General features: G+C 38.8%; 1 protein-coding gene across 1 annotated transcript in view; it reads right to left on the bottom strand.

Annotated features, from left to right (window-relative positions):
* LOC122816306 (medium-chain acyl-CoA ligase ACSF2, mitochondrial-like) overlaps window positions 1-26903 on the bottom strand; it is a 1435169-nt gene that overhangs the window by 1200727 nt on the left and 207539 nt on the right. Inside the window, exon 2 of the mRNA XM_044089039.1 lies at window positions 14412-14607. Within this exon, the coding sequence (XP_043944974.1) occupies window positions 14412-14607 (196 nt within the window). The remainder of the gene's footprint in view (window positions 1-14411; window positions 14608-26903) is intronic.

Below are 26903 nucleotides of genomic sequence, written 5' to 3' on the forward strand. Positions count from 1 at the left end.
ATGCAGAGAGTACAGTTGGCAAAGGGGGATGAGTTTAAATACTTGGGATCAACAGTTCAGAGTAATGTCGAGTGTGGAAGAGAGTTGAAGAAGAGTACAGGTAGGATGGAGTGGGTGGAGAAGAGTGTCAGAAGTGATTTGTGGCAGACGGGTACCAGTAAGATTGAAAGGGAAGGTCTATGAGAGGGTAGTGAGACCAGCTATGTTGCATGGGTTGGAGATGGTGGCATTGATGAAAAGGCAGCAGTCAGAGCTGAACATGGCAGAGATAAAGATGTTAAGATTTGCACTGGGTGTGATAAAGATGGACAAGATTAGGAATAAGTATATCAGAGGGTCAGCTCAGGATGAATGGTCTGGAGACAAAGCCAGAGAGGGGAAATTGTGTTGGTTTGGACATGTGCTGAGGAGGGAGTCTGGGTATACTGGGAAAAGGATGCTAAGGATGGAGCTGCCAGATAAGAGGAAAAGAGGAAGCCTAAGATAAGGTTTATGGACGTGGTGAGAGAGGACATGCAGGTGGTCACTGTGACAGTGCAAGATGTAGAGGACAGGAAGAAATGGAAACAGATGATCCAATGTGGCGACTCCAAATGGGAACAGCAGAAAGAAAAAGAAGGTTCTAAATAAATAACTTAACTCAGAGTTCCCCTCTAGATCAAGAATCAGATGACATTTCTCATCTCATTACTATAAAACACATTCTTTCTTAGCTGCTCTCCCTCAAATCTAGTCAGACAGTATATCTGTCAATCTATCAAACAGGTATTGACATTAGGTAGTTTGATCATTTTATATATATATATATATATATATATATATATATATATATATATATATATATATATGATCAAACTGCCTAATGTCAACACCTGTTTTTGTCGACACACTTTGGACGATAGAACAGGTGGAGTCAGCAGTTATGTGAGGTTGTCACTCCCTGGTGTAGAGGAATATGCCCCTTTTGTGCAATCTCCAGCTTATTATTTATAATTAGCAAGGGGTTTGGCAAGCCCTCCTGAAAAAATTTTTTATAATTTTTTGTTGTTGCTGTTTGGTTTGCATGCTGCAAGGGTATTCCTTGTGCATAAATACTGACATGTCAACATTTGCATTGTCAACTTTTTTGTTATCAATGTTACTTGTTACTGATGTAGACATTTGTGCATTTTAATTAAGTAGTTCTACACACCAGCAAACACACACACACACACACGTATATATATATATATATATATATATATATATATATATATATATATATATATATATATATATATATATATATATACATACATAGCTTTCATTAGAGTTCATGATTCATAGTCTTTTAAGTGTCCTCTTCCTTTAGGTACATTTATGTTCTACTTTTGATCATTTCTATGACACCAACTTTATCCCCATTGAAATCAAAAATGGCAATTTGACTACACTGGACTATATACATATTACTGGAATACTTTTCTTATTATTTGATGCTGTGAAACCTTAATCGCCATGATCCAGTCATTTGTTTTCATGAATGAACTAAGAAAGATGATGATCTGAAAGACACATATGACTATTAGTTAATGATATGTTTGCAGAAAAATGATCAATCAGTATCTGCAGAATTAACTATCACATGTTTCTTTTTTCTGTGGGGACCAAACCCCCATACTTCCCATGCTGGTGGTCCTGCTCCCTGTACTCCCAAGTTTAGTTATTTTAATTCCAAGGTTGCAGCACATTGTTACTGACCACAGCATCCTTGGTCTACAAACTACCATCTCTTAATATTACAGATAATATTTTCTTTCCTCCAAGGACAAAACTCATCTTTGATAATTGGGTGCACACCCAGTCTAAGACAGATATCTTTTACTATGTGAATGGTGTTGCCTTTCTTACGTGACCTTTAAGTTCAAGTTGGAGTTACATGGTTGCCTCTGTGTACATGAAGGCCTGGACTTGGACCTTTTTCTTTCTATTTGAATTCCAACCCACTTTAATCTAATATCAAATCCTTTAATACAAATGATATCAGAGTACTATTCTTATAGACCTAGTCATTGCATTTATGTTAGTGATCTAGAATGTTTTTGATTTCAGGCATTTTTATTTGGATCCTATCTACAACCTACAAAATGATGCCATTTATAAAGGTCTAATGCAAGACTCCACAAACTGCAAAACAGTAAATGTTGACTAAATTTTGTGACCTGCTTGTTGCTTTGCACAAAGCAAGACATTCAGCCTGCCTCTCTTCAAGCTGTGAAAAGTGTAATTTCAGTGAATGCAGGCTTTCACACAAAGCTCTACATCTCAAGTAATACTCATTGAGATTGTAAGGATCTCTACCCTATAATCTGAAGATGGAAATCAACCTTCCATAGCTGGAATACTAAGAGACTCCAACACACTTTGACACATACTTTAGAGACTACTCCACTACAAATCAACATGCTCAGGTGGTCTACAATAGGCTGTAAGATGGTCAGTCTATACTTCATAAGCCTGTCCATGGTAAACTGCTATTATCAACTTGTCTTTTCCATGATAATTAGACTCCACATGAACTCTTTGGCATTAAATATATAGCATGACAAACTATGCCTCTCATTTTTTGGGATCCTGCACATTCGTAAGCACAGTAATCCTGTGGATGTTAAAGTATGTGCATGTCATGTACAAATATGATTTGTAAAGTTCCTAGACATGTTGGTCGTATAGTGTGCTTTGTTTCATATTCTTATACTGCCATCTAAACTAGACTGGACATTTCGGCTGAACATTGGTGATACCAGTTCTAAGATGATCAAGCTGAGACCTGGGTGATGTGAGTTCTTTCTCTACAGGAAGCAGGGAACTTGCTTCTTACTAGTCCATGTTACATGCTACTCATGGTCTGTATATGGGGTTATTTTGCAAAACGTTATCTCTTTTATCAGAACTAGTTCAGCCACAAATAAATATTGCACATCATTAACTGTACCTAAAACTATGATAACAGCATTTTTGCAGGGGATCAGTCTCTACTACTAGTCTCCTTTGTCACTGAATGGGTAACTATTCGCAGATGACTCCAACAGAATTCTCAGGCTGCCACTCGCTACAGTTGTTATGTCACACAGGCAATTCAGTGAAGCTAAGCTTATCATGGCACTGCACAGCATTAACTGATCACCTGTTCTGACACTTCCTTTAGTGGTTGAAATGCTGTTGTACTTTATGATGACCTTTTGGGCATATTGGGCTGTATAGATCCCCAAGACTTGTACAGCTGTGAAATATTTCAAAGCAGTGTGCAAATGCAGAACTGAAGGCCAAGATAATAGAATGAGATAAACAAAGGAAAGACTATATGAATCTTAAAAAAGTTAATAATACACAAATGGCAGTTGTACAGCAAGTAAAAATAAATTACATAGGAAAAAACAATAATTACTTATCTAGCTACAGGATAATCCTCTTAACATACCTAAAACATTTATCAACTCTGTTAACATTCTAAGTACTGTTCCGTTACCCTCAGTCATTCCTTAGAATAAAACCTTTGACAATAATTGGATTGAAACTGTCAAGAGTCTCTTCCTCAGGTTGTGTTGGCAAGCCAAGCATCAGCTCCATACCTACCATTGACAGTAAGCACTGTCAGCAGTATAGAGCTTAAACAGCTTTATAGCATTAAGGCCATCACTTCTTCAAGAACGGACAGTCTCTCCTCTAAATAACTAAAAAGGGCAGGATAGAAAAATCTGATGTTACAGAACCATACCTATTAATCTGGTACTCTGCTTTCAAAGTTCAAGACTTAAAAGTCTTCAACTCTCAACAACATAAAGTTAATACTTCATAGTTGAGATATAGGGTAACAGACTTATTATTGTATGTTTATATGCTTCAGCCTGAGGGTGAGCACTGGCAAGTGGCTACAGTCATCAGATTAAATTGTCTTGTGCTGTCTATGAATCCTAAAGCTCACTGCAGTTCCTATACAACACACAGAGACCAACAAATGCATTATCAGCATTCATTAATCACCACAACTTGTTACAGGAATGCACGTACAGCACAAATGCTCCATTGGCAATGGTTATGCTTCTAACAGCTTGCACATGGTGCACCTACACCCCTTTGCCCTACCCTTGTTATGACTATGCATCTCTTAAATGGGCTCAGCTCTATGGCATAAAGGATAAAGGCCTGTCTATCAGACAGACAACTTGGTTTGATTAGTAACATTGGCACTGGAGGACCTGACCTGAGAGGGTAGGGGTGAGTAGTTGATGCTAGCTCACCCATCCTTGGGAAGTAGGTTGGTCTGCTGTAAGACCAACTGTTTCCATGAAATGAGACCACAGGGTGCATATCAGCCAGTCACACGCTTGGCCGTGCCAGTCTGTATTGGTGCACTAGACTTTTCTAGAGGACCAGAATTGGAAGTATACACAAACATAAACTGAAGGAATAAGGTATGCAGCACCCTAATGTTGCAATCATGTGCATCAGACATAACATGAAGAATTTAGGTGCTTGAAGAACAATGCCATGATTGATATGTGTATAACTGCCTCCATCGATTGGCTCTCACCTAAAGGGCTATGAATAGGGAAGACTGAGAACTGGCAGGCAACAGGCGTAAAAACAGTCTTGGCAATTTACCTGGATTGCAGGACATGTATGAATGAAAATGCTATATTCTAAACACTGAAAGCTCCTAACATAGTTCCTGTTTACATGGGAAGACAACTAGAGCAAATGAGCACATGCAGACCAAATTATTTGTCTAACTCTCTGTCTATAATCTTGGAAGGATCAGTGCATAGAATGTTTTAACTGTTTTGGACAAAGCCTCAAAACAGGCTTTATACCACAAGGATGGGTGACTGTTATGGTTATCCTGCTTCACAAGGGTGGACCATCAACCGACCCAAGAAACTACAGACCTATTAGTCTGACTATTCTAATATGCAAAGCTATGGAAGGAATTATCATGGAAATGATCAACAAGGACAAAGACAACCTTCAAATATTGGACCCAACCCAGTCTGGCTTTGTGAAGGGAAGGTCATGCTCACCAAGGCAATTAATGAGGGGAAAACATTGCATACTACCTACCTGGACTTGGCTAAGGCATTTCAATACAATACCACACTCAGGTATAGTTGACAAACTCACCGAACAGGGCATAAATCCCTACATAACTTGCTGGCTAGCCAGCTGTCTCACAGACAGGACCCAGGGAGTTTGGATTGGTGGTACCACTTCCATTAAGAGACCAGTCACCAGCAGGGTACATCAAGGATCTCTGCTAGGACTGCTCCCATCTGGCATCAACTTCTTAGAGGTAAAGGCTAATGTTAAGAGTCTTTGGCTGACCAAGTTTGCAGATAACTGTAAATTGGGAGCTATCATAGCTTCCCACCTGACACAAACGTCTTACAAGAGGGTCTAACACAGACAAATGACTGGTGGCAAAGTCATGGATTACAACTCAATGCCAAACAATGCATTATAGTCACGTTTGGTAAAACTGCTACCCAGGCTAATTACTCCATCAATATGACACTCCTAAGAGTTGACCCATTAGCCAGGGTTTTGGGACTATATGTAGGCAGTAAACTGTCTTTTCATCAGCATGTGTCCAAAGTAGTTAATAAATCATTCTATGTCACCCAACTTATGAGTAAGGGCAATTCCTGTTTGTATTTTACTAACTTACCTTTAATTTTTCTATAAACTGGATAAAATTTCTCTAACTGTTAAGTCATTGTCATATAACTTGTATCTATTTTTAACCAATGTTTTCATATTATAAAATTTGGTATAATTATTTAACTGTAGTTGTTTTTGTATTATTTTTGAATACTGTAAAATTAACGTTCTTGAAATGTTTTGTAATACTTTGGAGCTTTTCTCCCCAGGCCTCTGCTGCAAATGTGGTTGTTCCCAGTCAGACTTCCTTGGTAATCAAATGTCAGTCAATAAATAAATTGGTCAAGTCACAGAATATTCAAAACAGCTTTTCAAATCAGCACAAAATCGCCATACTGAACCCATCACTGCTCAAGCTTAAATTCTCTTGAATTACATTAACTATATTGTAGAATAAATATTATCCAGCTCCTTCTCACATACAAAACACTTTACAAAAAAAAAACTGCAGTCTTGCCATATCCTGACTCTTTAAATGTTATAGTTCTACAAAAACCCAATTTTTAGTAAATATTACCAGAACCCATAATGACTAGTGTTTGAAATGAGTCTATTTATTTAATTTGTTACTCATTATAGTGGGTTTATGCAAGTAGACCACATTTAGGCAAAGACCAAGCCAAAATATACAAATAAATAGCATTTACATAGTGTTTATCATTTACAAAATGTTCTTCATGATTCAGAAAAAAGCCATTATGTGGCAGAAGCAGAACATATAATAGTCACAAGACTATTCACTGTTAGGATATTACATATCAAAACATACTAACCAGTAAAGTAACAGGTGACAAGTTCCTATACCAGGCATATTTGTACAAATGCTGTACAGTTATCATGTTTGCAGTAACTTTAGAAAATTGACTGCTAGCAGTTTGCAGCAAAGATATCGAATAGCCAATAATTAAAGATGTAAATTAACAAGAAAAGCAGAGGGCCATAAAAAGAAGCATCTGAGACACTTAGCAGCAAATAGAAACATTAGTCTAAACAGCATGTGACAAAAGGAGGTAGCTGCTGCCAGCACAGCTAGCTGGAATTTTGTAAATAGTTACATGTCATTTGTGAATATCAAACTAATTTATATAAGATACTAGTGTTACAAATGTATTAGAACTGTATGTCATGTATATCAAACTACTTTGTACAGATATTTGTGTTGAAAAGGTATTTGTAAAGTGCTTGAAATGCATCAACAGTGTTCCCTGCTGGAGAGAACAGAAATGTATGTGCACTATTGTAAATTTTTAAATGTATATGTTTTAACAGAGGAAACTGGAGGGTTAACCTCAGTCCAGCAAACTTTAGAAAAATATCTGAAATTAAATCACTTTATAGGCTAGGCCATAAAGATGCTATCTCACGGGTTTCAAGGCAGCCAGAGACACAAAGTCTGTACTAGAAAGCTTTCTGTATTGTCTTTGGGGTGAGCTAATTACTACTTTGAAAGCCTGAAAGGATGGAAGAATGCAAATGTTTTATGACTTCCAGTACCTGCCAAAGATCTGAGAAAAAGTCTGTGTTTGTATTTTTATGGGTAGGTGCTAAATACTGCCAGCTGCCAGCAATGGGGGTTTGCATGAGGACTAGAAGTCAGATGACAAGAAGTGATGACATCCTGCAAGCTATCCCAGCAGTAATATTTTAGATATTATTTTGAGAAGTCCCTTAGTGAGACAGAGCATTCTGTATTCTGTCTTGGTCTTGACAAGAAGAACCATTCACCACATCATCTGCCTTGCTTTATTAAGTAAGTTATTAGGGAAAAAGCATAATTCTCTTAGATTCAGTCAGGAATACAGTGAAACTTAGTTTAGTTATTGTTTTTCTTTATTTGTATGAACCTGTCCTGCAATGTTAAATATTTCCTATGTTTGAACTCTGATGTCACCTGAATATATACTTAATATTTTCTTGTTCTTTTATTATTTATTATTACATATATTTAAACCTTTCATTGTTGCTTATCTTTGTACAAATATTTAAGTTTTGAGAGTACTTGATTATTTATTTGGTGACTCTGTATGGGCCACTGCTAATAGCCTTGCTCTTGGTCAAACTACCATCTGTATTAATATTAATATTGCACAGTAAAATTGGACACCCTTTGCTAAGGGCTATAAAGTAGCTGGCAAGGGGTTCTGGTGGTGGTATTAACTACCTTATAGTCTGGACAAGGGGGGGCATAGATAGTAAATGTGTGTGTGTGTGTGTGTGTGTGTGTGTGTGTGTGTGTGTGTGTGTGTGTGTGTGTGTGTGTGTGTGTGTGCGTGTGTGTGTGTGTGTGTGTGTGTGTGTGTGTGTGTGTGTGTGTGTGTGTGTGTGTGTGTGTGTGTGTGTGTGTGTGTGTGTGTGTGTGTGTGTGTGTGTGTGTGCATGTGTCTGAGCTCTACATGGGCAGGGGCACAAAGCACTGGTGGGACAGAGAGAGTGTTGGGGTACTTAGAACCCTGGCTAAGGACTTAACTCTATAGCTGTGCCACTGAGGAGTCTTGTTGGGGATTTGGAGAAGGAGAGGAACCAGTCCCAGACTGACTGTGTTTCCTGTGTGCTCTTAAGGGAAATTGCACTTGATGCAGGGAGCTACATCTGGAAATAGTGTATGTGTGTATACCTGCTATCCTCACAGTGAACATCCCGCCACAGGGGCCACTGGTGAGGAATGAGGCTCCTTGATTACTGGCCCAGAGGTGGGATATTCATGTCACATATTGGTTGGCAGTGGTGGGTCATCACACAGCACATAATGTTTAAACATATGCAGAGGTAAAGGAAAAAGTAATACATGCTACTTTATGAGTGAGCAGATTGCTGGGTAAAGAAAAATGGACCAGTTAATGAGAAGATAGTTAGTGGTAGACTAGAACCTGATGGTGACTACTAAAGTTAAGAACAGGCTAGTTAGTTAAAAAAATTAGAAATGCACATATGGGGTAAACAAGTTATATGTTAGTAAAATGGAGGGGGAGTTATGGATCCTAGACGTATGTACATTATGAGTTTCTCTTACTTTTAAGGGAAGGGATTTCCATACAATAGGCCAAAGAAGGCTCTGTATCATATCTATATACTGGTACTAAGAGACAAGAGATTAGTATCATTGTTAGCAGTTTTCTCAGAATGAGAGAGTGAGCAGTAATTACCATAGAAAAGTGCTAAATTCACAGAAGTTTAGAAAACGCTCATAATTAAGACAAATTCTGCATTTTAATTCACAGTTAATCAATTAGAACGTACCCATGTGGAACAGTGGTATTGCATTTGGAAATACATAGAAAAAAATTACATATTTCATTTACTAATACTGAATGGTTTGGCAGTTACTGCAGTTACTTTCAGGAGAATAAGCCAGAAGGAGGCTACCATATTTGATTAGAGAACAGTTTCTGAAACTCAGTCCCAGCAAGCCCACCTCAACCCGAAAAGACTCTTTGAGCCTTCCCCGAGATATCAAGTAATTATTTTGGTTCCCTACCCTCTACATAATAAAGTTATGCTGCTCTGTAATACAAACACACACACACACACACACACACACACACACACACACACACACACACACACACACACACACACATTTAAATATCCAGTATAGGGCTTAGTATAATACTGTTTTATTATTGAGATGCAATGAAATACACATATGCATTAACTATTATCTTTGTGTATTTAGCAGACAATTCCACATTCAAATAATACTGAAGAGTTAAGATTTTAAGGACACATAGAATCATAGATTCATTGACTGTTTTAGGCTAGGGGTCTTTTTACGCCTAGCCAAGTTTTCCCAAAAGAATAAAGATGTCCTGCATCCAAATAGGACATTGAGGGCCAGGCACTTATAAGCTACCTCTGTCCATAAGAGCCATTGGTGCCAGGCCTGGAGTAAATTTCCTATTCTCCATCCGCTTGTCTAGGTTGTGTTTAAACTGGGTAATAGACAAACTCAGCTTCACATAGATGGGGAGCCTGTTCCAGAGGAAAGGCAGGCTCTGGGACACATATCCATCTCTCCAGAATGTTCTGTTTTTGTCACAAGCAAAATTCAGGTCCCTAGATTTTGTATTTCTGGTACTTTTTGATTTACAAATATGTAGGACATACATAAGTGTGGGGTTTGTAGATGCCTTGTAAGGCAGGCATAGATCACCTCTCAGCAATCTATAGCAGATTGAGTAGAGGGAAAGGGATTTAAGGTGCTGTGCATAAGACAGGCTTGTTATGCCTTGCATTCTTTTTGTAAGAGGTGTTCTGCATATTACAGGATTGTTACACCTTGTATTCTTTTTGTAAGGAACCTTTGAGGTCAGTCTAGTTGCTGCATATGCCTTGGCAGGTACATACCAAAGGGAGCATTGTACTCTACGACTGGTCTGATAAGGGCAAAGAACAGTGGGATAATGACCTCTTTGGACCTAGGTGCCATGTCCTTACTTATAAGTTGCACAGCAATAAAAGATTTCCTTACCACTGTGGCCACATTGTGGTCAAAGGTAAGACTACTGTCTGCATACATACCCAGATCCCTGACCACTGGGTTGACTCTTAGGGGTGCATTATCAACATGGTAATTAGCAGGGATGGTTGATTTCCCAAAGGGTACAATTATGCATTTCTTAGCATTGAGTTTAAGATCATGACTTTGACACCATTTATTCATCAGAGATAGACCTTCTTGAAAAATGCTGGGAATTGATGATAACCCCCAGCTTGCAGTCATCTGCAAACTAAGTCAGCCATAAACCTTCAGCATTTGCTTCCATTTCAAAAAAATAGATGCCAAAAAGGAGCAGGCCCAATACCGAGCCCTGGGGGAATCTGCTAGCGACTAGCCTCTTGTTGGAAGTGGCCTCACCTATTTTGACCACTGGGGTCCTATCAGTGAGACAGTTGGCTATCCAGTGGGTGATAGAAGGATTTACACCTAAATTAGTAAATTAGTGGCCAATATTTTTTTCTTTTGTTGTATAATCGATTGACAGTGTGATTCCACCAGGGTGGCTTGTCTTTCGACTTTGTCTTATTCTTAATACGAGTGGGCACAGCTCGGTCTAACAACTATCAATATGACTGTATAGAGATTTTGTAAAACTCTTAGTGTATTCTATGGTGTTTAGTGGGTTTGGAATTTAGCCAAGATGTTGCTTAGTAGAGAGAGGTTAGCCTTGAAATAGTTCCTAAAGGTTTTTAGTTTTGCTGGATCTCTGGATTTAATTTTTATTTCAAATAATACTGCCTTATGGTCAGATCTGACAAGTGAAGATATTACTTTGGGTGAGGAATACTGGCCCCCGTGTTCATGAGTACAAGTTCAAGGATGTTTGTACTCCTGGTAGGAGAAGAGATCAACTGTTCCAGGATGTTGGTATTAACAACGTTTAGAAATCGCTGGGCTTGTGCATCAGAGGTGGTGTAGAATTCACAATCTATGGACTGGTAGTTGAGATTCCCTATGAATATCATATTGGGTTGAATGATGAGGGATTTTAGTACATTGAGATAGGTAGTATGGGTTTCCTGGTACATGGAGGGGGACCTATATGTTGCAAGGATATGGTAAGGCACCTTGTTTATGATAAGTTGAACATGCATAAGTTCCAGTGGGTCATACACTTTAATTAGTCTGGATGTGAGATTAGTCTTAAAATAGACTGACAGTCCTCCACCTTTAGTTCCCTTCTGTGCAGTACTTGGTCTAAAAGTGTGAAAGGCATTATAACCTTGCATTGCTGGGGTACTCTAAGTGACTTTAAAACATGTCTCCATTACTACACAGATGTCTACACTCTCAAGGGAGATGAAAGCTTACAGGGAGTGGAGTTTCTTGTTAAGACTTCTAGCACTGAGCAGTACCAGCGTCAGACATTCCTTCATAGGTTCAGTTAATTCGGTAGGTTTATCAGTTTGGTATTGCCTAAAAAGGCACTATGGAACTATGGGAGTTAAAAAAGTCTTTGCCAATATCCTAAAGCCTAGAAGGGATAAGTGAAGAGCACTCCTGGCAAAGCAGTGTGGTCTGTCAACCATGTCCTCCCAGGCTGACAAATATTGTACTCACTGGATTGACACCAGAAGCTAAGCCAGTTATTAAAATCAATTGTTTTCTGTTGGTAATGTGGCATTACCCTTGGAGAAGGTAGTATAGTATGCTGCTCAGTGCTAAGCTCATACCTGCCTGAGACACATAATCAGTGAGGGCTATCATGTCTCACTTTATATAGTCAAGGCAGGTATGTCTTAGGTTATTAACACCCATTGGACTATAACAGAGTCATACTGGTACCTGTGTTTCAATGATCTGAATGCCCATGTGAGTTGATAGATTCTAGCCCCAGAAAGGCAGTTAACCATGACTCTGTCCTTACTCAGTCTGGTGAGAGGGACATTGGTATGCCTCACTATAGAACCACCAGTGACAAGGAAATTTGGCTGTGTGCTGGTTAGCCTTAAGGGCTTAACAGTAGAGGCATTGGATACAGTGTTTGGGCTGTGCAGGAGATCTTAGTATTTTAAGGAGTTTACCTGTAAGTGCCTCAGCATAAGTAGTTTTAAGTGTAGGGTCTTTACCCTGTTCATTAGGCATGTTGCAAGCTTCACTGACAACCTCTATCGGATTCGTTTTAGATGTATGAGAGAGTTTTACCTCCAGCGTTAAAGTGTATTTTACACTATCTGTCTTATTAAGAATAAGTGGGTTGTCAGTGTACATGATGTAATTGCTACAGTGACTCAGAATACCCATGTCAACCAGACTGGTCACAGAGAGAGAGAGCTGGCAAGTGCACATCCATGGCCACTGATCTACTATGGAGGAATGAGAAAAACTTAAATATTAAACAAGTCAATAAGACAAGCAACTTGATTAGCAACATTCAACTATGAGAAAGCTAGATGCTCTAGTAGTTGAAAAAAATTGTCTAGGCAGTAATGCCACAACAGTGCAGACCACAAACCAGAACAAAGGCAGTTAGAATAACAGGCACAATAAGCCTTCACCAGCAATTCCCAGCTCAAAAGTGTGATGGCTACCCTCTCCACCCACAATAGTGTAGACCACAAACCTTCCTTATGTAAAAAAATGGTTTGGAACCCAAGTGCTTAAACCAGAACAAAGTCATTTGGAATAACAGGCACAATAAGCCATCACCTGCAATTCCCAGCTAAGAAGGGTGGAGGCTACCATCTCCTCCCACAAGATTGTAGACCGCAAAGCTTCATAATGTAAAATAACTGGTTCAAAGCCCAAGTCCTTAAATCAGAATAAAGACACTTAGAATAACAGCACAGTAAACCTTCACCAACAATTCACATATCAAAAAGGCAGAGGCTACCCTCTTCTCCCACAAGAGTGTAGACCACAAACTTTCTTAATGTAAAATAACTAGCCTGAAGCCCAAGTGCTTAAACCACAACTAAGACACCTTCAGAATAACAGATGCAATAAGCCTTCAACCAGCAATTCCCAACTTAGGAGGGTGTAAGCTACCTCTCCTGCCACAAGAGTGCAGCCTACAAACCTTCCTCATATAAGATAACTAGTTTCAAGCCCAAAAGCTTAAATCAAAACTAAAAAGTTTAGAATAACAGTTACAATTTAATCAGACTACTAACAAGCAATATTAAATGCAGCAGAATAAATGGAGATGAACACTTTAAGAACAAACAGCAAAATGCAAAATAAAATAATAAAGTAGGAAGAAGCACAGATACAGTAAAAGCAGCTGAACAAAGTGCAATTTGTTTACATTTAAGTAACTGGGAAAGGAGGAAGCAGAAGATAACTCAAGTTAAAGAGACTAAAGGGGTGGGCCTTCTCAACTGATCTCTCCATACTCAGTAGAATGAGCTGATGAGATGGGACTGGGAGGAGTGTCCAAAATTAGATTTGTAGTAGGAGTGGGCAACTCAAAAGTCATCAAGTTTAAGAGTAGGTGGGTGAGAAAATGAAATACAGCCAGAGATGAGCAATAGTCAGGGAGTAAACAGCAAGCAAGTCAAAAAAGCACTCCTGCTAAATAAAGATGCCTCCAAGTATTTCTAGTTAAATGAGGAGTGACATTTCTCAGCTTCTTCCACTAATTAGTTGCATCTTATTCACTGTCTGCAAAGTAATTATTTTCTAACTTTTCTAATTGACCCTGGCTAATACCTCTTAAAACTCCCAAGAAAAAAAAAAAAAAAAAAAAACTTAAAACAAAACAAATGCAATATTAGAAAAACATAAAAATAGAAGGAACCGAACCTTAAATGAAAAACTTCAATTCAAAACCAAATGCAGAGACCAGCAATAGTCAGGCAGAGAACAGCAAGCAAGTCAAACAAGCATCAAGAGTTAGTATTTTAAGGACACTTTTTCAGACTTGCTTGGACCTCCCTAATGAGAAACTATTGACTACATGCATTGAATCCTTTAGCAATAGCATCTCTCTCTTTCAGGGTTACTTGGTTAGAGATACTCCTCTGCAATCTTAACTGACTATTAATTATATATTCAAGCAAAGAGATGTTTGATTAGAAAGCTACAACTGTCCAGTATTTGAAAACTTGTGCAGTCTGTACAAGAAGACTTTAAAAGCTTAAGATACAACATTCATTACCACCTCAGTGCACTTTTTGATAAGTGGTCTCAAAAAAAACAATTATTTTTTGTTATTTTTTGGAATAATTCTAAGATATAAATAATAAATTATGGTGCTTATCTGTATTGTACTAACATCCTTGTTCAACTGCTGAAATGTTTTTCTGATTCCTTCCTTTACAAAAAACACAGCCTCTCGATCTGGAAACCTGTTTGTTGTCTCTTCCAGACATTGCCCTGTAGTTTTGGATACAAGTGGAATGTGGCATGCTCCATGAACGTAACTGGTAGTTAGAATGGGACTCATTGGTGGTCTTTCATCATATTGTGCACTGTGAAAGAGAAACATAAAACACACAATCATTGTTTAAGAGGAACTAATTTATTTCATGTCTGACAAGCTTTAATTTACAAAACAAATTTCAGAAATTCACCAATTACTATTGAAAGTAATCTTGCTTTTGTTTTGAGGCAAAGCTGCTGTAGTCTAATATAACATCAATCCCCTATTGTATCGGCAGTTCAAGGAAAATGCAATAAGAGTATGTATTTATACAAAACAATCCTAAAAATGTATTAAATGCTTACTCAGATATATTGAGTAATGGGGGAAGTTTGTGAGACAGCTGTCATTCCCTACTTAAGAAGATGTGTTCATGTTTACTATGTAGCCCTATATAATTAGTAACATTTACAAACACTTTTCTGATAAGGATAAAGACTACCATATGATAACTCTAGTGTGTTTAAATACTTTCAGATGCATTTCAGTTGAGATAGTAGTATGTGTGTTCCTGAAACAAGAGTTACAGGAAACAGTGAAAACTCTTTTGTTTTCTGTGTTTTTCACCATTTTCTGACTGCATATTTCCATGCACCCCTTCTTGTTTCATATAGTATCTCCCACCATAGAACTACTACTGAGCCATGAGTCATATTTCCATCTGTTAGTCTTGCTGGCCAGCCAGCTAGTCCAGTCTTTTCAACATGATACAGTCAGAGCAGTTGCAATCGCCTCTAATATGCTAGATTATGGTGGCATATGAAAACTTCTTTACACAGCAAATCTAACATTTCCTCACTTTCTGCATCAGCTCCAGAGCCTATAATATATGAGTGCATATGTTTACAATATTGGTGCCTTTTCACTCATCTAAGGCCTGTATGCATAACATGTAGTCTGGTTTCATGCATACTTCTGTGCAGTCTAAAAGCAAAAGTCGATGATGCTGGCAGCATCTTATTTATATTTATGAAAAACAAATGCTACATGGTATCAGGAATTGCAAATAATCATTTTCTCTTTCATATGATAAATGGTACAGATACAGCTACCAGTAAATATCTCTCTTGGGGGTAATTTGTCCATGAAAAGAAAATTCAGTTTATTTCTGTCTGTAAGCAGAATATCCAAGATGTCTGAAAAGACCTATTGTGCTGTACTAATCCATGATTCAGGGAAGGAATCCCTGAAAGTTTATTATACTGTGTTAGTTTCAAGAGAGAGAAAGAGTCAGTATTTCTGTGAAGAGACATACGTTTCAGAGTTACTGTGAGCTGAAGAAAGATGTGTCATATGTCATATATCTGCATTTTGATGTTCATTAGGGCACAGGGTCACACAGAATTGATTGATACTTTTGTTAGTAAATGAAAGATTAGTGCCAAAGACTGCTGGGGAAATTTGCTGACCTAGTGTACCCTATGAATGGCTAGCACAAAGGGATTTACAGGGCAAATGCAGTTCACACAATTGAGGGACACCTACAAAATACCTCAGATGCAGATATTTTATTGCAGTCCAGAAAAAAATCAGGTGGTTAGTGGAAAGCAAATGAGTACATAAACAGTGCATGGTCATCTCTTCACAGTTCATAAAGGAAACACCATGCACAACATGCTCACATAACTTATGCAGACACAGTAGACTATGATCACAGCAGTATACCACAGACATTCACCACTGTGTGGTCCTAATAGCTAGGCATAAATCACAGTTTTAGTTTACAAAGACCCCTGCACAAATTCTAAGATGTATATATGTATGTATACATGTGAATATATATATATATATATATATATATATATATATATATATATATATATATGTATATATATATACATGGGTTCACTTTATAATTCTGAAATCCTGAAATATCAAATTTCCGAATCTCAAGATCATAAAGCCGAAACCTTAAAATCCCAAAACTCCAGAAGCGCGAATTTTTAAAATCGCGACTCCTACACCAACCATGTTCCATACACATACACATACACACACCTTCCCTCCACGCACAAACACACAAACCTACACTACATGCAAGAAGGGGGCAAGCACCCCTGCACCCCCCACACCACCCTACTTAAATATACTAACTCCAAGGTCACACTACACAGACAAACACATGAAAACACCACCATACAAACTACATTCCCTTGCACACACATGCACACACCCACACACACACACACACACACACACACACACACACACACACACACACACACACACACACACACACACACACACATCACAGTAACAAAACACACTGACACATACTAAAGCCCCTAACCAAAACCCTTAAACATAAATACTTACCTGAACTTTTAGCTATCCATTCACACAGCGCAAAACCAGAAGTGCTAATTAAACATCTCCGCACTTCAGGATTTTGAAATTCGCACTTCTGGGGTTTTAGAGTTTTGAGCTTTTGGCTTCATAATCTTGGGATTCAGAAATTTGATATTTCAGAATTTCGGGATTATAAAGTGTTCCTGCAAATATATATATATATATATATATATATATATATATATATATATATATATATATATATATATATATATATATAAGCGCTACAGAATCCTGAAAGCCCAAAATCCTGAAGACCAAAACCTTGAGACCAAAATCCTGAAAGTTCAAAATACTGAAAACTCAAAATCCTGAAAACACACAGGATACCAGCATTCACTATATTCCAGCACAAGTACATACAGAAACATATTATCCTTCAACTATATGTAGGGGGGCAAGCCCCCCTGCCACCCGTCATGTGGGAGGCTGCGCCCCAACACCCTCTGCTACTTAAATATATCAACTCCAAGATTGCACTTCACTATACTAAGTGCAATCTTGGAGCTGATATATTTAAGCAACAAGGGGTGTGGGGGGCTTGCCCCTCTGCTTATACCTGGAGAACAGTAATATAGTTTGTGTTTTATTTGTTTCTGTATGTACCTGTGCTAGAATATAGTGAGTGTTGGTATCCTGTGTGTTTTCAGGATTTGAGTTTTCAGTATTTTGAGTTTTCAGTCCAAATGTGCACACTGGTAATTTTCTAAGTGTGTATAAACATTTGTTTACTTGGTTTTGGGCTGTGTACCATGCTTGCATTGTTATCAGTTAGAGGCAATGGCATTACCAATAGTGCATGTCCCAATGGAAGTTATACTATCTCTAAGGACTAGAACTGAGGGGAACTGAAAAGCAGTTAAATCACATGCATTGCATGAGTGTAATTAAAAAACAGGTAGAGCCTATTAAATTAAATAATAACTATATCCATCTGTTAACCAGGTACAGAGTCCCTTTTCAGGGGCAATCTGGGAGCACTAACTGTTTAATTGACTGCTCAAGATCAAACAGTATTCAAACAAGGTTTGATGGAATCAAATCCTCTACAATAAACAGCACAGATATATCTGTAAAACCAAATACAATTTGTATTTGTAGTGAGCTACACGATTTTAATAAAGCTAAAAATGACAACAATGTCTACTTTATACAGTGAGATCTGTCTGCCATCCCAGGAGCAAAATACTTTTTCTGCCCTTGATGCTAAATAGGAGTCTAGACAAAGTAAGCAAGATGAGTGAAGTGGCATGCTGCATTATTTTAATCTAAGTATTAGAAATACTGATTCCCCAGAATTCCATTTGGTTTTATTATCAGTACCTGCAGTGTTCAGAAAGCTATTGCACAGATCACCAAAGGACTTGTGGTGGTGGTGGTTTGTATTATCCATGACATGCTAATGTGGAGGTCAGAATGAAGAAGAGTATAATGTGAAACTGCTTCAGTTACTAAAGAGAATTAGACAGAACAACTTTAAGTTGGTCAAGCCAACGTGCAAAATTAGTTATAAAGCTGAGATGCATGGGTCATATGGTAATGTCTTAAGGTGTGACTCCACACAGTGATAAAGGCAGATGGTAGTATGGATACCTTCTTCAGAACACTGGCAAAATCTCATTACGTTTCTTGGTATGATGTAGTACCCTTTAAAGTTTATTCTATGTATGTTAGAAGTAAGTTTAACATTAAGGAACTTACTAACAAGACTAAAAGTCTGCAATATCTCAAACAAAATTAATTTAGATTTGTAATGGTTAGTTTCATTCTCTACTGAATCTGGTAGACATATTTGTGGGAGAGGTTGACACACTGGATAATGGCCAAACTGTGCACACTGCCTTCCTGGATCAAGCTATGGCCTTTGGTATTATCCCACCTGTTGTACTATTGGAAAGCTTACTTGTCTGAATAAAAACCCTTATGTAACCCATTGAGTAGCAAATTGGCTTGCAGCTTGCTGAGAAAATGAACACAATGAAGGCTGATGGTATGCTTTCTTCTAAAAGACAAAGCAATACTTGGATTTTATAGGACTCCATATTTGGTCTTTTGTTCATTGGCATACACCTGTTTGATTTTCAATCTAACACCATGTGTCTATGGCTGACAAAGTTTATTAATGATCACAAACTAGCAATGCCATTATCCCCCAACTAAAACCTATATCCTGTAAAAGAGTGTGCTAAACTAGTGTTTGCTTTCATAACTGTGGGATCGTACTCAGTGCTGAAAACACAGTAAGTATAGTTATCTGTGGAAAATAAAAGTGCCCCTCCAAATAAAACAGATAACCACAAAAACTGATACTATTATTATACACCTAGGCAAATTCATGAACAATCAATTGTTATTTGAACACTACTATGTATACAATGTTGTGATGAAATTATTATATCTAGTCCAACAATTTATTAAAGGTATAGCCTTCAAATTCAAGGAAAGTTTTTTCTCCCTCTACACATCCATAACCATGCCCATAACAGGATACAGTGGCCACTTTAGCATGTTTCTGTCCATACATACCACCTAATCAGAAAGACCACAATGCTTCCTAACCAAGTAAATTTCTGGTATGAGCTCATTAGTTTACACTGACAAAGAATGTGCATAGAGCATAGGTAACAGTAAAAAGTTATAATAAACACCATTCTAATAATTTAATTGTATCTCTTATTAATGAACATAAGAATGAAACATAAGTGAAAAAGTGTTTTTGAAGAAAGTTAGATCTTTATACAGTTTAAAATGTTGAATGGGCTATTTACGTTATTTGTTATAAGTGTATGCACAGTGATACTGAACATAGGAAGGCAAATGAAGTTAGAAATATGGAATGGGTTTTCATGTTGAGATGGCAAAGTATATGCTTACTGTACAGTTTTCAAAGGCATAGAGCAATAAAAGTGAATGGCAGCCTGAGATTTTTCTTAGCAATGTAAAAGTCAGGGCTATTGTAACACATAAGATTAAATGTGTTCTGACAATGAGATGGTAGAATGCTTTCACAGGTTTTAATACACAACAGCAACACTGTACTGTAGCTTTGTGCTTTTCTGATGCGGTTACACTTTGTTGTTACTGTGAAAAAATAAAGACACCGGGCAGGATTCAATAAAGCCTACACGATCCCCTAAGAACATGTGTGGGTGTCACTCGATGACATTCTCACGATAGAGCACTGTTTTAGATTCAGTAATCAGCTTATATGGTGAGTAGAGCTGCACAAACATAGTAAATAAAGTGGCATGCTAATTACAGCAGAAGCAGTTGAACTGTATGCTAATAAACCAATCTAAGATGGAAAAGCTATTCAATAAGCTATAAACCAACCATGTAGACTCAGTGTTGGTTTTCCCTGCGAATTCCAAAACCTATTAGAGTACAGCCACGAAAAGCAGTCTACGCAGAAACAATGTTAGGGGCTGCTGCTGCTTTAATTTATGTGTATGATCAACAGGCTGAAGTCTATGCTGCTGCTAATAGACCCCATTTAACATATCACAATCTGCATGAGGTGGAAATTGTAGAGTTCTACAGGGTGGATAGAGACACACTACAGAAACTCTATATGTCTGTCGTTCTCAACTCAGACCAAGGGCAAACCGAGGGAAACCAATACTGGCGGAGACAGAGGTATGTGTAGCATTTAGAATTTTATCTACAGGAACGTTTCAGCGACCAACAGTGGACATGCTGGGTTTGTCACAGGCATCAAAATCCATGATCTTGCATTAATTCCTGAAACTATGCTCCAATATGCCAGCAACTACATGTGTTATGTGGTGGTTAACATACAGAAGTTAATAATGAACAGGGAAATATCCAACTATTATTTAACTATTCCTGTGGCAGCAGGTGTAAGTGTAGGGCTGCAGTACAGATGGTCCTGAGTTCTAATAATGGAAATTCTAAATATTTTTACTGTTGTTCCATTTCACTTTATATTAAATGTTACATAAAAAAGTTAAGCATAATTATAAATAATAGTAACAATAAGTATGTATAGCAATATATGTATGACTGAGGGTATACAGAATACTACATTACTGTAATTATAATTGTGCTATCTGGCTTTGGATGGTCTTCTGACTCCAATAAGACTCATACACGCATGAATGTAAACCAGGACAATTTCAGGTCACACACATACATGGTTAACCCCTCAATCTGTCATGTGTGTTTATATATAATTCATGAGTATGACTGAGGAGCACTTTTTCTGTGGCAAATATGGAAAATCACTACTGTGGAAGAAAACGTTTTGTCTCTTATGCATAGGTTTGAATCCCATAATGTAAAACTCAGTTTTATCCTTAAAAAGAAAACCACAAGTGATGATGGAGCACTATAGCACACAAAATGAACTTTAATCTACTGGTTAAGCACTTTCATCCCAATAATTAGGCCTTCATCAGTTCCGATGAAGGCCTAATTCTTGGGCTGAAAGCTCTAAACCAGTGGATTAAAGTTCATATTCTGTGATATAGTGCTCCATCATCACTTGTGGTTTTCTTTTTATTTTACCAAAGTTACACAAAGTGTGAGACAAGTCTGCAGTTTTCTTTGAACTTGATCAGTTTTATCCTTGTATAAAGCCAAACCAAAAATGTGTCAGTTCATGAAATATATGCCTCCAGTACATGACTGCAAATTTAAAACACCTAACAGTTCCAGCAACAAATAACTCTCAAACTAATGCAATGTGTCAGATTAGCCTTCCAGTTTCCAAAACTACTTTCCTCTCTGTTTGGCACTGTTGTTCTCCTGTTAACATCCTGCAAATGCAGCTGGCATCATTGTTTGGGTTTGTGCACTACCACTAACTTCGATAACAGGCATTGGTGGGAAATAAGTCTTAGCTATTGCTGTTCTCTCTGGTTGGACATGTCTAGTGGTGGAAGGCAAGGTGCCAAATTTAGGGCACAGAGGTAGGGTTTTGAGGAGTCTAGAATCTTTATTGGGCTCTTTGTAAAGCACCACAGTCAAAGGCTTTTGCAGGGAGACTATACCAGCTCCCAGTACAAGTCTGAGGCTTGGAATAGTCTGGCCAAGGCTGTCTTCAGTGTGACTGGCATTCCACTCACTGAAGAATATTGCAGGCATCACTTTACTTACCTGAAAAGATGCAAGAGGGATACACTCAGCCAGTGGCTGGATGAGTTCAGGACTGGTAACATCCCACAGTTGTGTAGATATAATAATAAAGATCATTTATAGTAGATAGAAAGCTACATATAGGGATGACTGGTATGCATAATGTTCTTATGTTCTCTTTTCTTCATTCCAAAACTAATGTAGAGATTACTGTGAATAGAGAGGCCCATGCTGAGCATCTAGAGAGACTGAGGGAAGCAAGTGGTATGTATGCAGCACAAGAAAGTATTATTGATCTTTTAAATTAAACATTTATCTTCTATACAGTTGTAGCAAAGTAAGCATGCATATCCTAACTGTAAAAGCAAGAATACACGCTTCAGTCTGTAGCACAAACCAACTGTAGGAGTCAAGTGTAAGACTGTAGTCAGATGTTGTGAGTTGAAATACCACGAGTAACATGTATAAAATAGTACAATCCTTTAAAAATATTACATAAATTAATTTCTACACAAGTGGCATAAATGCCCTGATGTTAACTTAATCTGTATAATTAGACCAAGCACAAGTGCAGCCTTTATATATTGCAAGGATTGCTTTGAGCAATCTTTAATTTTAGTCTGTAGTTGTTAAGTATACTTAAATGTAAAGGTTCAGATAAAATACTTTTATTATTGTGATAATGCATTGTATGTCACATCTAATGGTACTAATCTTATCTCTTTTTTTCTCTCACTCCAACCCTTATGTCTTTTTTTACTATGTGTTCATAGGTTCATAGGTTCACAGGTTGGTACTAGGCTATCAGCCCTAGGGCCTATACAAGCCTAGCCATAACAATTCCCTGGCTATTTCTTCCCACATTATTTACTTTCCTGGACCCCTGTCTAGCAGGGCAACTGACCTGATCCCTGGGGTGAATTTCCTTTCTCCCATCCAATCGTCAAGGTTCCTCTTGAAGAGGTCCAAAGAGGCACTCTGCTTGACATGTATGGGCAATCTATTCCAGAGTCTAGGGAGTCTCTGGGTCAGGAACCTATCCCTCCAGCATGTTTTGTTTATTGTGATGACAAACAAGAGCGGCCCCAGGACTGAACCCTGAGGTACTCCACTTGTCACTTGTCTGGAGCTGGATTTGGAGTCGGCTACTTTTACAGTGTGGGTTCTATCAGTAAGCCATTTAGCAACCCATTGGGTGACATAGGGATTAATGCCCAACTTAGTAAGTTTATCTATGATACCAGAGTGGGGGATGGTGTCAAAGGCCTTGCCAAGGTCTAGATAGGCTGTGTGGACCACCTTACCCTTGTCCATGGCTCTGGAGACTGATTCAAAGAAGTCAATCAGGTTCAGGAGACAAGATCGGCCCTTCACAAACCCAAACTGGGTGGGGTCCAATGTTTGAAGGTTGCCAATGTCTTTGTTTATAAGTTCCATGATAATACGCTCCATGGCCTTGCAGATAAGGCTTGTCAGACTGATGGGACGGTAGTTTCCGGGATCCAAGGTGGATCCCCCCTTGTGGATTGGGATAACTGTAGCTCTGCACCACTCAGTGGGCACGAAACCTGAGGTGAGGCTATGATTAAACATGACACTTATATTGTAGTTCATGTAGTACACAGCCTGGGATGTTATCTGGTCCCATGGATGCTGTATTCTTGGCTTTAGAGAGTGCATTTTGTACCTGTGTGGCCGTTATTACTGGAATTTGTCAATCTTCCGGTATTGAGATGGGCCATTTAGGGGGTGAGAGGGGGGTGAAGTTGGCACTGAATTGATCTGCCAGGATATTGGCAATATCCTTCGGATCAATATATTTAATGCCATTCTGTTTTAGCTCAGAGCAGATCTGAGCATTGCCATTTAGATTCTTGACATAGTTATAGAATGCTTTGTGGTTGTCTTTGGAATCTTTGGCAATTTTATTTTTGTAACTAGCTTTGGAGGATTTTATGAGGCATCTCAGTTTCTTACTGAGGCTAGTAAGGGAGCTTTTTGCATCCTGGGATTTTCCTCTTTTCTGCAAAAGTTTCTTCCTTTTGTTGTAAAGTTTGTTTATGGCAGGGGACCACCAGATTGGCTTCCTTTTTTGGATGAGAGCATTTTGGTTCTATTTGGGATGGCACGATTCATGCATGAGTGGATGTGCTCGTACAGTGCCTTAGTGTAGGATTCAGCAGTTGAACTTTCAGTTCCCGTCTGCATGGGTGCCATGAAGTTTGTCACTTCTGACTTGAGTAGCATGAAGTTGGCTTTGGAGAAGTTTTTTATGGTGGTTTCTTTACTGGGGTGGGGTGGGATGTGGATGTTAAGGGTGATTAGCTTATGGTCAGACCTGACTAACGAGGGGGTGACCATAGGTATGGAGCATTGATTTCCCATGTTGGTAATGACCAGGTCTAGGAAATTGGAGCCCCTGGTGGGACTATGGATTAGTTGATCCAGAGCGTTGGAATTTATGAATTCCAAGAATCGTTGCGCAAAGGTGTTGGGACATGAGTAGTTTTCCCAGTTAATGGCAGGGTAGTTAAAATCACCCAGTATTAGGGTGTTTGGTTCTATCTTAATATTTTCCAGTATGTTTAGAAAGGTGTAGTGAGAATCTTGGGGTATGGTGGGGGATCTGTAGCAAGCTACAATTTGGATTGCAGTCTTACCTAGTGTTAGTTGCACTTGGAGAATTTCAGACACATTGTGTTGGCCAACTAGCCTGGTGGTGTGAATATCCTTGGTGAATACTGACACTCCTCCACCTTTAGTGTTTCGGTCCTGGTTTGGTGGCGAAAAGTGTGGTAAGAGTTGTAGCCTGGTATTGCAGGGGTGCTCTCTGGAGCCTTGAACCAGGTCTCAGTTACTGCACAGATATTGATGTTCTCCATTTTTAGGAGTGCCTCGAGAGAGTGCATTTTGAGGTTTAGACTTCTAGCATTGAGTAGCATTACCTTCAGATTTTGCATGCTTGTACCTGTTACGGTGGTGGTTTTGTCCTTTGAAGTTTGCCTAAAAAGGCACTATAGGGTGGCAAGAGCCTTAGCCAGTAACCTGAATCCCAGGGTGACAGGTGCAGACCATCTCTGGCAAAGCATCGTGGTCTGTCAATCATGTCATCCCAGGCAGACAGATACTGGATCCCCTTTGAATGACACCATAAGCTTAGACAATTGTTGAAGTAAATCATTTTATCCTTATATTGTGGTATCATTCTGGGCGAAGGCAGGATGCTACTCAGGGCTAGGGTCATACCTGCCTGGGCCACATGATCCGAGAGCTCTTCCATGTCTCTTTTCATGTAGTCCAGGGAGGTACGTCTCAAGTCATTCACTCCAACATGGACAATGACAGAGTCATATTTGTACTTGTTGTGGAGTGACTTGAGTGCATGCGTTATGTGGCGGATCCTGGCACCTGAAAGGCAGCTGACTGTAATTTTCTCCTTATTCAACCTGGTGAGAGGGACATCAGTGTGCCGGACTATAGAGTCACCTATGACTAAAGTGTTAGGTACATTGTCTTGCCTTAGGGGCTGTTGCTGGGTGGCACACTGGTGTTGTGAACTATGTGACACATTGGTTGTGATTGGTGTTTGTTTGCGTTTCAGCTTCAGAGGTCTTTGTTGCTTGGGCAGGTTACAGTTAAGGGCCTCTGCATATGTGGATTTAGTGTTGCTATATGTGGGTGTTGGTGGTGCGGGTTTAGAAGGGCTATGTGTTGCTTGAGGTGTAGTGTGGGTGTTAACCTTCTCCTCTTGACTGTTTAGCACAATCTTGGGTGGAGAGAGCTTTGCTTCCATTTTGGCTATGTAAGTGCATCTCTCACAGGTTGTAGTGTTGGGTGGTAGGAGGAGAGGGTTGTTTGTGTACATGAGGCAATTGCTGCATTGCCCCAGTATGCCCAGATTCACCAGGTGGACAGGAGAAATCACCGGAAGCTGACCCTTGGACATGCCTGGTTTGGGGCTTTTTTTTTTTTTTTCTTTGTAAAGTATAGGAGCTGTTTCCTTAGCAAGGTACTTTGCAATTATAGGCTGTTTAGTGCCTACTATTAGTTTCTCCTTGTTAACAAGGAGAGTTCAGTGTTTGTATGAGTTTAAGGCTTCCTAGTGCTTTCCAGCAGGTATTAGAGAAAGTGCTAGTCACAGGGATGCTTAAAGGTAAGATTGAAAAGAATGCACTCTGCAGTGTGCACTAGAGAAGTTAGATGTGAAAGTAGGTAACTTGAGTTTTACCTGTTTAAAAAGTTAAGGTTTAGTGGAGAGTTACTATTTTTAAAACAGCAAGATGGATTGAAAGGGGTGGTCACTTTTGTATTTTGGTACTATGAAATACTGTAGGATGGCCAATACATTTAAATAATTATGTATGTGTCATCAAAACATTTCCATACCATCCTTCTCTGACAAATCACAAAATATTTTACAGCATAGGGAGATAGGCTAACCCCAGTGGCTCAGCCTGCCCAACTCCACCTATTCTAGCACAGATGCCCAGCACATCTAGTAACCAACCTTGCAGTACTAACTCTGCTGCCCCTGCACTACTTGCATCACCAGGTAGCACTACCCTGGCAGCTGGTGCTGTGGTACCCTCTGGGCAGGTATAGCTCTCAATCTGGTAACATCAAAAATCTGGACAAGGTCCACGAATAATAGGTACAAATCTATATGCTGGTTAACATTTAATTTGCATACATAATTACATAACCCCACCCACTCCAATGGAATTCTGGGGTACCAACTTTGAAACGCAAACTGAAGAACAGACAACCAAAATATGGCACCAGAGTCCCCCTGCAGCCATTCCAATGTCCCAAATTTACCATAAACACTAATGTATGCATACTGCTTTACTTCTACAATGATTATTTGGATTTTATTTTTACATTTTACAGTACAATAAT

The sequence above is a fragment of the Protopterus annectens genome, chromosome 12.part0 (genome assembly GCF_019279795.1).
Source record: "Protopterus annectens isolate FY-2018-M chromosome 12.part0, PAN1.0, whole genome shotgun sequence".
NCBI lineage: Eukaryota > Metazoa > Chordata > Ceratodontiformes > Protopteridae > Protopterus > Protopterus annectens.